Source organism: Crocodylus siamensis, chromosome 12 (genome assembly GCF_052110815.1).
Source record: "Crocodylus siamensis isolate JL-2025a chromosome 12, ASM5211081v1, whole genome shotgun sequence".
NCBI lineage: Eukaryota > Metazoa > Chordata > Crocodylia > Crocodylidae > Crocodylus > Crocodylus siamensis.
The window spans coordinates 3,897,445-3,910,054 of record NC_143406.1 but is presented as its reverse complement, the minus strand read 5'-3'; the positions used below and the strand labels follow the sequence as shown (position 1 = coordinate 3,910,054).

At 45.0% G+C, this 12,610-nt stretch overlaps 1 protein-coding gene across 10 annotated transcripts in view; it reads left to right on the top strand.

Annotated features, from left to right (window-relative positions):
- UBR4 (ubiquitin protein ligase E3 component n-recognin 4) overlaps positions 1–12,610 on the top strand; it is a 100,603-nt gene that overhangs the window by 28,733 nt on the left and 59,260 nt on the right. For all 10 annotated transcript variants that reach the window (XM_090023106.1, XM_090023105.1, XM_090023100.1 and 7 more), the window contains exons 31-45: positions 912–1,012; positions 1,678–1,876; positions 2,198–2,386; positions 2,634–2,697; positions 3,686–3,877; positions 4,547–4,617; positions 4,739–4,886; positions 5,338–5,565; positions 5,940–6,110; positions 6,208–6,390; positions 6,704–6,862; positions 8,314–8,466; positions 9,214–9,441; positions 10,703–10,860; positions 11,940–12,111. In XM_090023106.1, coding sequence (XP_089879232.1) covers positions 912–1,012; positions 1,678–1,876; positions 2,198–2,386; positions 2,634–2,697; positions 3,686–3,877; positions 4,547–4,617; positions 4,739–4,886; positions 5,338–5,565; positions 5,940–6,110; positions 6,208–6,390; positions 6,704–6,862; positions 8,314–8,466; positions 9,214–9,441; positions 10,703–10,860; positions 11,940–12,111 — 2,416 coding nt within the window. The remainder of the gene's footprint in view (positions 1–911; positions 1,013–1,677; positions 1,877–2,197; positions 2,387–2,633; positions 2,698–3,685; positions 3,878–4,546; positions 4,618–4,738; positions 4,887–5,337; positions 5,566–5,939; positions 6,111–6,207; positions 6,391–6,703; positions 6,863–8,313; positions 8,467–9,213; positions 9,442–10,702; positions 10,861–11,939; positions 12,112–12,610) is intronic.

Genomic DNA, 12,610 nt, shown 5'->3' with positions numbered 1-12,610 from the left:
GTTATTTACATCCCTCTTGAAGTGCGGCGCCCAGAACTGGACACGGTGCTCCAGCTGCAGTCTTACTAATGCTGCATAGAGGGGAAGTATCACCCCCTTAGACCTGTTTGTGATGCACCTGCTAATGCATGATAGAGTGCGATTAGCTTTACTGATCGCTTATTCACATTGACGACTCATGTTCGTCTTGGAGTTGACCATGGCTCTGAGTTCCCTTTCCACTGCTGTGCCGCTTAGAAAGTAATCTCCCAGTCTGTAAGTGTGTTGGTGATTCCTTCTCCCTAGGTGCAGCACTTTGCACTTATCTTTGTTAAACTGCATCATATTCTGTTCTGCTCACTTTTCCAACCTGTCCAGATCCCCCTGAATCGGTTCCCTGCCCACCAGCGTGTTTACTTTGCCCCATAATTTGGTGTCATCTACGAATTATACTTCTGCATGATTCTGTAGTGACACAAGTGTAGCAAAGCCGTTGCAGCTTTAACCCTGCTTCATTCAGTGTCAAACTGGGGCCGTTTCTAATTTGTATCACTACAGTATCGTGCCCAAGTAACAGTTGAACTGGGGCAGTTGCTGTGTGCTCCAACCACAGCCCCTCCTCCCCTTCTGAGGACTATTGAAAGGTACATTCATCTATATCCTTTTCTGTAGCGGGATCATGAGTGGAGTTCTGCCTTCTAAGGGAGCTTCATGTGGTGCTGCATCTTTTATGAAGCTGTGACCTCCACCCCTGCCTCCCTTATTATCCACCGTCATATCAGTCTTGTTTTGCTTAGATGCGTCTCCCACCTCTCTGTAGTGCTTGACAGCATGAACTGTTAATCTTTAAAATGGGAGACAAGGAATAACAGTGAAGAAAAATAGTTCAGCTTCTAAAAAGATCCCGTTTTGTTCTTCCTTGTCTCAATTAGTGGAGAACTGGTCCAGATCATGATGGCAACAGCCAATGAGAACCTCTCAGCTAAATTCTGCAACAGAGTCCTGAAATTCTTCACTAAACTCTTCCAGCTGAGTAAGTGATACTCTTTAAACTTTGCATCACAGCTTTGTTTGGATAACATGCTCACTCTGCATATATTGCAGGTAGAAAATGCTTGAAAAGCAAGTGTTAGGAAGAAACTGAAGACTTGAAATATGCCTTGAACAAATTGTCCTTTTATTTGTTCCCTTTCTCACCTCTTTTCCCTAGCTTGAGTTCTGTCGTTACCACACTCTCTTACTTATTTTGTTTTTATTTCCTTAAAATACTTGTCCTTTTAGTGTGTATTAGAAGCTCAGTTCCAGTTGTCAGAATTCCACTTTAGAAAGAAGTTGAGTAGGAAGTTTCGTTGTCAGGAGGAGCAAACAGGCGGGGATAGTCTGGCATCATCCTTAATGTGTGTGAGCATGTGAAGATAGTCACTAGTTGGAAAATGTCTCAAGTCACTGGGTATCCGCCGTTCTGAGAGAGGGAGAAAGAGCCTGTGGAAATTAATGAAGGAATAGATTTAGAATGGTCTAAGAGGAATAGCTGTACGGTTGAGTGCCATTGATGGATTTCTGTTGCGTTTTGCTTTTGGTACCAGTTTCAAGGCATTGTCTTTGTATTGGCATGAGACTAGTAATAATAGGAAAAATGTCCTTTTACTTGTTCAGCTTAAAGATGCTTTATCAATCATTGATGTCTCTGTCTCTTAGCTGAGAAGAGCCCTAATCCCAGCCTCTTAAGACTCTGTGGCTCCTTGGCCCAGCTGGCTTGTGTGGAGCCTGTACGTCTTCAGGCCTGGTTAACCAGGATGACTATGTCACCCCCAAAAGATTCAGATCAGCTGGATGTTGTTCAAGAAAATAGACAACTGCTGCAACTTCTAACAACGTACATTGTTCGGGAGAACAGGTAGAGTTCCTTTATGTGACTGACTTACTGTGCTCTCAATAAACATACAGTTTGTTGTGTAGACAGCTCTTATTTATCTATTACATTAACAACTGCTGATGGGCGTTAATTCGTACTGTTCATCTGTCACATTGCAAGGCCCCTGTTGTCATTGTCAGAACAGTCAGAGCGTGTGTCTGTCTCAAGCAGTCATCTGTGATGTTCTGGGAATTTGATTTGATTTGGGGATGTGGACACTGCAGAGCTCAAAGTAACTGTGAAATGCATTTAACCGGGTCTTGAATGGTTTAATTCCTCTTGAACTTTCTTATTGTTGATTAGCCAAGTTGGAGAAGGCGTGTGCACTGTTCTGCTGAGTACCTTGATACCGATGGCAACAGAAATGCTAGCCAATGGTGATGGAACGGGCTTTCCTGAACTGATGGTTGTGATGGCAACTCTAGCTAGTGCTGGGCAAGGTGCGGGCCATCTCCAGCTTCACAGTGCTGCGGTCGATTGGCTGAGCAGATGGTAAGAAGAATGAGACCTGTGTTGGTATTTAGATGGCTCTGTGGTTGGACTTGAACTTCCAGGGAGTTGGTGTCGTGTGAGGGTCGCCCTTTTTTGTTGCATTCCCTGTAGTTGAGAGTGGTGGAGGCAATTTAGGATAATCGTTTCAAACAGACTACTTGAGATTTTGTCCTTAGTGAGGATTGAATGAATATTTTCCTCAGAATGACTTTCTGTATCTATTTTCTTACTTTCCTTTGTCTTGCAGCAAGAAATACCTGTCTCAAAAGAATGTTATTGAAAAAATGAATGCTAATGTCATGCAGGGAAAGGTAAGACATGGATGGTTCTCTGCTTTCAGTATTTAGTCATGGGCCAATTCTGTACCAGAGATGTTGGTTTGTTTTGTGCTGGTTTTCATATTTGACTATACCCATTATAAGTCCTAGTGTGAACTCCTTCATTCGAGTATAAAAGTTGCCTGTTATTGATGTTGTTTATCCCAATTCAGAAGCTGAAAAAGTCTTACCAGTGTGAGCAGTTTTATGTAGCCATAAGTGTCTGCACTAGTTGGGTTTGGGAGTTAACAAATCAAGTTAAAACAGCAAACTTTCTAGTGTGAACAAGCCCCAAGTATTTTCGGTATTCGGTGACCAGGCCTAGTTTACCAGGCAGTTGATTATAATTATGAAATAACTGTGTTATGTGTTTGGATACATCTTTGTAAAGTCTTAGTCTTCCCTTTGCACTGTTCTTTTTATACACAGAGTATACTGACCAGTTTTCTTTGAAATGCTCTGTAAACTTAAGTTCACTTTAAAGACCCACATTTACCCTTTCAGAACAATGCCATTGCCATTTCAGTGTCTCCATCTTACTGAAAATTTGGCTCTCTAAAGCAAATATTGCAAGTAAATAAAATTCCACCTTTTTCTGGGCAGACACCAAACGCAGGTTGTTTCGGCTGATATTTTGTTTTCTGAAGAGCAAGAGGTGCCTTCTTTTCTTTTTCTATTTTTTTCTGTTCATCTGGCAAGAGGTTGAAACTCACCTGGGTTCGGCATTTCCATTATCCTAGCGCAGTGCAGCTTGTACACTACACATAGCTGCGTGTGACAGATAAGTCTTACCCTGGGCCCACGAGGCATAGCAGCGTCCAGTTGTGCCCTGTAGTACAGTTAAGTGATACAGATTCTTTTGGTCTTTGTCTTGAAGAACTAGAAGCATTTTCATATGGCAGAGCAATGTTCATGCTCATTTAAAATTCGTTTGAACCAGCAGAATTTAACTTTTTTCTCTTTTGTCATCCATTGCTCATAGCACGTTACCATTCTGGAGTGCACGTGCCATATTGTCTCTTATTTGGCTGACGTCACCAATGCATTGAGCCAGACCAGCGGCCAGGGACCCAGTCATCTTTCGGTTGATGGAGAAGAACGGGCCATAGAGGTTGATTCGGATTGGGTAGAAGAGCTGGCTGTGGAGGAAGAAGACTCTCAAGCTGAAGACTCGGTAGGTTCTGGGCTGGAGGTCAAAGCAGGCTTCTGTGTTTCTATACAGCACCCAGATCAGATTTATGCTGGTGTAAGAGTCAGTTTTTTCTTGCAGTTTCAAATCTGGACAAACCCAGAGTGGAATATGAAAGCTCAGCTATATCCACTGTGTCTTTTAATTATTATTGGTAATAAAGATTGGAACTCAGCTGGCAATTTTGTTAAATGGTGCGTGAGGTAGGAAAGGTCCGGCTGATTCTTGCATAGATCCACTGCATCGGCTTTGTTGCCCAAGGTAAAAGCTTTTGCCAGGAAAGCAAAAAATAGAGACGGTGAGCGAGAAATGTTGAGTAAGAAGGTGTTGGCCTTGTTGATTCTAATAAGTGATTAAACTGGAGTAGGTCTTTAGATGCCCCTCTGTGAAATTAAATCCATCATCCTCAGTATTTCACTCTTGTAAAAGCATGGCCCTGGCATCTTATTTTCATTATCATCTAGTTCTCCTTGGATGCAAAGTGAAGTACTTAGCCTCTTGTTGCTTGGTGCCTGCTTTTCTTTGGCATATGTGGTGCTAAAATCTCCTTTTTCAAATGTGTTTTCAGCAGAGGGGTTTGCTCTAAGTCACGTGACTCCAAAGTAGGTAGGTGTGTGTCAGGCACTGGTTTAAAAGATCTTCCTTCCTGCGCAGGATGAAGATTCTCTCTGTAACAAACTCTGCACCTTCACCATCACACAGAAAGAGTTCATGAACCAACACTGGTAAGAGTCTTTCCTTTTCAGAATTTCAGCCTGAATTCTCTGGCTGTTACGATTTGGGAGAAGCCTGGTTTGCAAAATCTTTGAGGGGCGGTCATTTCTAACTTGTTGACTCCTTGTGCAGGTACCATTGTCACACTTGTAAGATGGTGGATGGTGTTGGTGTCTGCACAGTGTGCGCTAAAGTTTGCCACAAGGACCATGAGATTTCTTATGCCAAATATGGTTCCTTCTTCTGTGATTGTGGAGCCAAGGAAGATGGCAGTTGCCTGGTAAAAGATCTTCATTATTCAAGGGAAACTGTCCTGACACTATCACAAGTTGCCTTATGTTTGGCTTTGCCTAGCTTTATCTTGCACAGTGCTTATTGCATGGCATCAGTGCATCAGAACCCCAGTTTGTGCCCTAAGTCTACTGTAAAATAAGCTTACCCCTGCTTGTGGCTTAATAACTTCATCCCATTCATGAAGAGGATATTTGCTGGCAGGTCTTTGTCCAGATTACAGCTGTGAATCTTCATAAATGACTTCTGCTTCAGTGGTCAGCTTTGCGTTGATCACTTATCGGATCCTTGCTCCTCCGAAGTTTCCTAGCAGCTGCTAATGTTAGTACCTCTCACACATAATAGCCTAAGGAGTTATTCTTACTTCTGTTGAAATAAGTAGGGGTTTGATCACTGATATTAAAGAACTGGGCCCTCAGTGTTTGCTTTATTTTTTCCAGGCTCTGGTAAAGAGAACTCCCAGTAGTGGTATGAGCTCCACCATGAAGGAATCTGCGTTCCAGAGTGAACCCAGAGTGCCTGAGAGTGTCATCCGCCATGCTACCACCTCCCCAGCAGAGAAATCCAAGGTCACCATCAGTGAGGGGAAGGGTCCGGATGAAGAAAAGCCAAAGAAGAGCAGCCTGTGTAGAAATGTTGAGGGCTGTCGGGAGGAGCTGCAATCTCAGGTACAGTTCAAAATGCTTTTGACAATCAGGAACAGTACCTCAGGGTTTTATCTTCCTAGAAAAAAAGGCTTTCTTTCCAGCAGCCAGCACCATGTAGTTAAATGCTTCCATCATTTGATTTAGAGCCATGCTGATACTGTTAATGCAGGGAAGGTTGAGAATTAACTTTGAGTATTTGTGTTTCATACTGGTATTTGATGCAGAGTGAAAGTGTAGTAGGCTGTAGGGGATATTAGACGAGCTATGTATTTCTTGGTTTTTTTCTTTGCGTAACAAGCCCATAAACACTGTCTCAACATAACCTTGTGTGTGAAGTTCTAAGAAGGTTGCAAGGTTATATCTTGTGCTTTACTTGCTATGTCTGTTTCTTGCAGGCCAACTTCTCCTTTGCTCCTTTGGTGTTGGAGATGCTGAACTTCTTAATGGAGGCCATTCAGATTAACTTCCAGCAGGCTTCAGCCATGGGAAGCAGCAGCCGGGCACAGCAAGCCCTGAATGAGCTACATGCTGTGGACAAGACGGTGGAAATGACAGATCAGTTAATGGTATGTTGCTAACAGGCTTGCTGATTGAAATATCTGCTTTAGGTATTTGGGTGTTTAGGAATGCAGGGATCACTTTTTTTTCCCTCCAATATCTCAGGTCCCAACTCTTGGCTCTCAAGAAGGTGCCTTTGAGAATGTCCGAATGAATTACAGCGGTGACCAGGGCCAGACGATCCGACAGCTAATCAGTGCTCACGTGCTGAGGCGGGTAGCGATGTGTGTGCTCTCCTCCCCTCATGGGCGCCGCCAGCATCTGGCTGTGAGTCATGAGAAGGGCAAGGTGAGTTGAGAGTGGATGCACCTCGGGACCAGTACTATGCTATGCTGTACAGTTATACTCTGAAGTAAAAGGAAGCAGACTTCAAGTGTTATACAATAAGCAGAAAATCAATTGGACTTCCCACTGTCAGAACTGGTTACTCTCTAGTCTAAACAATTAAATAGGAAAGCCTCCGTGAGTGAGTATTTCATCCTCAAAGCGGGGGAAGTCTTGCTTGCTGCAGGGACACTGATGGGGTTATATGAGAACCTAGATACTGTGAATGTTTGTGATCGTTGGGTTGGAGAATTAACTTGACTCCATTATTTTCTAGATTACGGTGTTACAGCTCTCAGCATTGCTGAAACAAGCAGATTCCAGCAAAAGGAAACTGACTCTCACCCGCCTTGCCTCTGCACCAGTTCCCTTTACTGTGCTGAGCTTAACAGGAAATCCTTGCAAGGAGGACTACCTTGCTGTCTGTGGACTGAAGGTGAGGTTCTGGCATGCAAGAGCTCCTTCACTGCTTGGAAACGTAATCTCAATGCAAATGGGGCACCTCTTCCAAGGAGATGGGTTATAGAGTTACAGCAGACTGTACAAGATATGCTGGATATGCTACTGCATTCAGCTCTTGAATCACTTGCCTGGTGTTTTTAGCTGCAGCTTCATTTAGTACTTCAGTCCTATTTGTCGTTTTAAACTATTTACAATAATACCCAACTAAAAGTCTTCCTCATCTAGTACTCACTCAGCTGCTTGTATGTTGGTGTGACAGAAGCTAAATATTACGGCTGTGTGAAGCTTCGGTTGCTGATTCAGTTCGGCAGAGATTTGGCCTGATTTGGTGGCTGAAGCTCCAAATCTGAATTGAATCGGGAGACTGTATAATCTCTCCAAATCAAATCGGAACCCTCTGAATTGATTCGGAGAGATTCGATGATTCAGACGTAGACACAGCTTTTAAATGTTTTTTCTTCATATGTCAAGATACCAGGCAGCTTGTGACCACTGAGATGCTCTGGCGGATGGCGCATCCCACGGGAGCGTGGGAGGCTCCCCAACACACTTGGTGGCGGACCCAGAAGCACTTCTGGTCCACTTCCAGGTCTGCCGTGGAGCATGTGGGGGACTTCCACCCCCTGGCTCAGTGACTAGTGCCTCCTGGGTCTGGGGAGGCACCCAGGGTCCCCCCACAGCCGATCTCTGAGCTGGGGGAGCACGGGGAAGTCCACTGCTGAGCACGCTGGGGGGCCGCCCCATGCTCCTGTGGGACTGTCTGTCTGCCCCACCATTGCAACGTTCATGAGCCATGCCTGGTACTTCGAGGCATGTAGAAAAAACATTTAAAGCTGTGTCTATGTCTGAATCACTGATTCTCTGAATCAGCCTTGAATCCTCAGATTGGGATTTGGCCAAATCAAATCAGAACAGTGATCCAAATCAACGAATTGAATCTCTATCCCCCGAATCGGGCCAAATCTGAATCAAATATGGCCCGCTTCGCACACCCCTACTAAATATCTGCACAAATAAGATATTTGAAATGAATGCGACTTAAATATAGTCTGTAGTCATTTCCAGTGCTGAGTAGTGGGTCTTGTTTTGCATGCTTTTGAAGCTTCATGCAGTTCCCACAGTTAAAGACGCATGCTAGTCAAGAAAGAGCTTTTTTTCAAACATTTTTGCAAACTCCAAAAGGCAGAAGCGTTCATCTGAAAAGCAAGGATTGGATTCTGCTTTCATGAATCCATTAGGTGGGACTCTGGGCTGGAGGACAGAGGCAAGGATATTGGGTACATAGTATGTTTTATTGGATCAGCTGCTTAGGAGAGATCTTAAACAAGATTTTGGGTGAAAGGGACTGTTCCTCAGGTCTGGATTCCTGCCCCCCAACTGGACAATTGGCTAAGTTTAATTACTTTTCTCTCTCTCTTGTCCTAGGACTGCCATGTGCTAACGTTCAGCAGCTCTGGGTCCGTCTCAGATCATTTGGTACTTCATCCCCAGCTGGCCACAGGCAACTTCATCATCAAGGCTGTCTGGCTTCCTGGGTCTCAGACCGAGCTTGCTATTGTAACTGCAGACTTTGTGAAGGTAGCATCACCAGCTTCTGGTGCTGTTGGTTGTTCCTCATTTTTCCCTAAACTGAGGCAGTTCTGGCAGTTGCCAAACTCACTGGCATGTTTGTCAAAATGTTACAGTGCTCTTAATTAGAAGCTGTTGTGTGTTAGTAAGGGCAATAATATTTTCTTTAGCTTTTAAATATGTATCTTTATTCACTTACTCCTTTTGTTACATTTGTATTCTACCCTCTACAATACAAGGGCTCTGGGCAGTTTGCAGTAACAAAAAAACCCCCAAACCAACAACAAAGAACAAAACACCAAGATTATAATGGCAAAGTATATCTTTGTTGCAATTAAAAAGGCAAGTCTCACACCTTGTGTTGCAAGTGCCTGACTTGTGACACTTCCCATATGGTTTTCAGAAGTACTGAACACCTCTGAGTCCCTTTGCCTTCAGGTGCAAGCATTGGTGCCTCTTCAAATCTAGCCTTGGTTGCCTAACTTTTGTACACCCAAAACTGAAGGCTGCTTTTGAAGTGTGGGGCCAATATTTCTTTTATTCTGCCGAAAATTAAAAGAAAAACGCAGCTTGTGGGTCTTCGGTTACTGGGGTGGTTCTTTATTCAGCTGTCCTCATGCACCTGCACAAGTACTTGCATGTTTGTAGGAAGAATCTCTGTCGCTGCATGGTCTCAGCACTTGCAGTGCATTGCGCCCCATGAAGAAAGGCTGTTCTATGGACTTTTTGCTAATTGTTCCCCCCCTTCACCCACAGATTTACGACCTTTCAGTAGACGCCTTGAGTCCAACCTTCTATTTCCTTTTACCAAGCTCCAAAATCAGGGATGTCACCTTTCTGTTCAACGAGGAGGGAAAGAACATCATAGTCATCATGTCCTCTGCTGGGTACATCTACACACAGCTCATGGAGGAGGCAAGCAGTGCCCAGCACGGACCGTTTTATGTCACCAATGTGCTTGAAGTCAGTCATGAGGATCTGAAGGTAATGGTGGTTTTCCCTTCTTGCATTGCAGTGACGGTTTATTTTCTCCCTCTGCTCCTGAAAGGAAGAGGCGGCAGTATCCTTTTCTTTTCTTGATTTAGTTCTGCTCCTGAAAGGAAGAGGCGGCAGTATCCTTTTCTTTTCTTGATTTAGTTCAGTGGTATGCAACCTCCAGCCGTGTGGGCTGAATGAGTGGCTCAGAGCTGGTCCATGGGCTGGATCCTGCAGTTGCAGTCCAGCATGCTGACTTACCCTACACACTGGATCCAGCCACAAGTGACCCTGCACACCAGTGTGATCCATCACACAGGGTTCTGTCATCTGGTCTGTGAGATTCTCCACCTGTCCAGAAATTTGGCAGCAGGAGAGTGGTGGCAGCATTATAACTGCTGTCTCCAGAGCTGCTTCAATTCATGCTGCCACTGCTCTCCCTGCCTCCAGGTTTCCAGATATGTGAGAAGCCCCACAGGCCACATGACATGGCCCTGTGAGCTGGAGGTTGATCACCCCTGATTTAGATCAATACTTTCTCTAAGAAAAGAAATATCCTGGCACTCAGAGGGTGGTGGGAAGGGGGGGGTGGGGGGGTGTTGGAAATTAAACCTCTTGATCCAGTCATCTAGAAAATCAAGTGTGTTTTCCATGGTTGGTCTACAGTTATGCTCAGCAGGATTTCACAGCAGGGGGATGGTTTCAGAGCAGTGCTGCTATCAGAAGCGAGGCACTGATCAGGGTGCAGTCACCAGAATAGATGAGATTATCTTGCAGGGTCTACCAAGGTGCTGAGAATCTTTGCTTCTGTTCTTTGCTGGCACCATCCCAGCACCGGTGCTCACTGCAGGTGCCATTTTGGCAAATCATCCCAAGTGCCATTCAACGCCACTTGCTCAACCTGCTCCAAAATAGGAGCAAAAATGTAGGCCAAGAGAGGGGGAGCTCTTTTGGGACCAGATGAGGGGGGAGGTTTATGTGAGGCTGCTAGCCAGCATTTTCTTGCACAGATGCCAGCACTGAAATGTGCTGTCTCTAGCCTCTGCATGTGCAATCTGTGTCTTGTCTAAAAGCTTTCTGAAGTATCAGGTGGTGAAAGTTCACCATTGTGCTTGGTAAAAAATTACTGGCTGCTGTCTCAGGGGGGCCAAGCTGTCATCATTTGGGCTGGTGTTGAAACATTTTTACAAGGTCGGAAATGTCAAATTCTGGCTGCTTTGAAGCTCTGCAAAAGTGTATTTAAGTGCTGGGATTTCTCCTTGCTCTGCAGGACAGTAATGGCCAGGTGGCAGGAGGTGGTGTGTCGGTGTATTACTCCCATGTCCTACAGATGCTGTTCTTCAGTTACTGCCAAGGCAAATCCTTTGCAGCCACAATCAGCAGGGCAACTTTGGAGGTGCAACGTCTTTTCCCGATCAACATTAAGAGGTGAGACTGGAGTTAGGGGTCCTCCTGCCATTCTTAGGGCTGTTGAAAGAGCCCAGCTTCTGCAGCCAATGATGTAACCGGCTCTCCGGTTACTATATCTTACTCAGTTACATGGCTTTCCTGCTTCTACCCTCCCTAGTTGCAGAAAGGTTTGACTGAAATCTAACCCAGACATTCCTGTAGCAGCTGCATATGCACTTATGCTGATTTCGCAGCAGAGAGGTGCCTTTGGAGCAGCCTTGCTGTCTGAATGCGGAGCTGCTAATGGTGCAGCAGCTGGAACTGATGAGATTATCCACCCTCACAGGGGCTGCAGACCAGGAAATCTTTTGTTTCCTTTCAGCACCAGAGCTGCAGCAGCCCCAAGCATTGTGCATATCCGTGTTCCCCCAAGGGAAACCAGTCTCTTAGTTTAGAAAAATGGCAAGAAGAAAGCACTTGTATCCTCTTCTCCCAGCCAGAGCTAGGCATTCAGGTCACAGCCTCGGTAGCCTGACACAAAACAGATACCTTGCAGACCAGCTTTCTCTTGTCTGAATGATTATGTTCCCCGGGGAACATTTTCCTTTGTATGCAGTAAGGCAGCATTAGAGTATAGGGACCCTGCATCTGTTAACAGTTAAGTCTTTGCGCTGAGATCGATGCTTCTATAACCTGACTGCTGATAGAAAATTCAGTCTGTCCCTCTGGATTACTGGTGGCCTGATAAGAGCTGTCAGTGATATAAAAGTGAAAATATAGTTCCAAACTATTGTAAGGGTCAATTTTCTGTTTGTGGGTAGAAGGTCACTAGAATTTTATATACTAAAGTATGCTAAGAAACTAGAAATTGGTAGAGCTGAACAACCTTCTTAATTCTGCCACTCACCTTTTTGACCTCTATCTACTTCAGTTTCCTCATTGGTGATAATCTGAGCTACTTTCCAGATGTTTGTGGTGATTCATTTGAGTTAATTGGGAGGTGTTTTAACCTTTATTGGTTGAAAGGAAAGTCCTTGCTGGCTGTGGTCATTTTGTATGATGCTGCATATAGCTGTTTAATGGGGTAATGTGATCCTGGCCTCCTCCTTCTCATGCAGTTCAAATGGTGGAAGCAAGACCTCCCCAGCACTGTGTCAGTGGTCTGAGGTGATGAACCATCCCGGCTTGGTGTGCTGTGTTCAGCAGACCACAGGTGTTCCTCTGGTGGTCATGGTGAAGCCAGACACTTTTCTCATCCAGGAGATTAAAACCCTGCCAGCTAAAGCAAAGGTTAGTCAGCGTTCTTATTTATTCTGGTATTTTCATAGATTTCATAGACATCAGGGCTGGAAGGGACCTCGGAAGATCATCGAGTCCAGCCCCCCGCCCGAAGGGCAGGAAGTCAGCTGGGCTCATAGGGTCCCAGCAAGATAAGCATCCAATTTGCTCTTGAAGGTGTTCAGTGTAGGTGCTTGAACCACCTCTGGCGGCAGGCCATTCCAGACCTTGGGGGCTTGGACAGTAAAGAAGTTCTTCCTTACGTCCAGCCTGAAACGGTCTTGCAGGATGTTATAGCCGTTCGACCTTGTCATCCCTTGGGGTGCTTTGGTGAACAAACATTCCCCCAGGTCCTGGTGAACAACCCTTATAAACTTACAGGTGGCCATCAGGTTGCCCCTGAGCCTGTGCTTTTCCAGGCTTTTTAAACCCATTTTCACGTGGCTCTGCACACAGCTGCTTACTAGGGTGCCTTATCAGTGGTGTCCTGCTGATAAGGGCTGCCATCTAT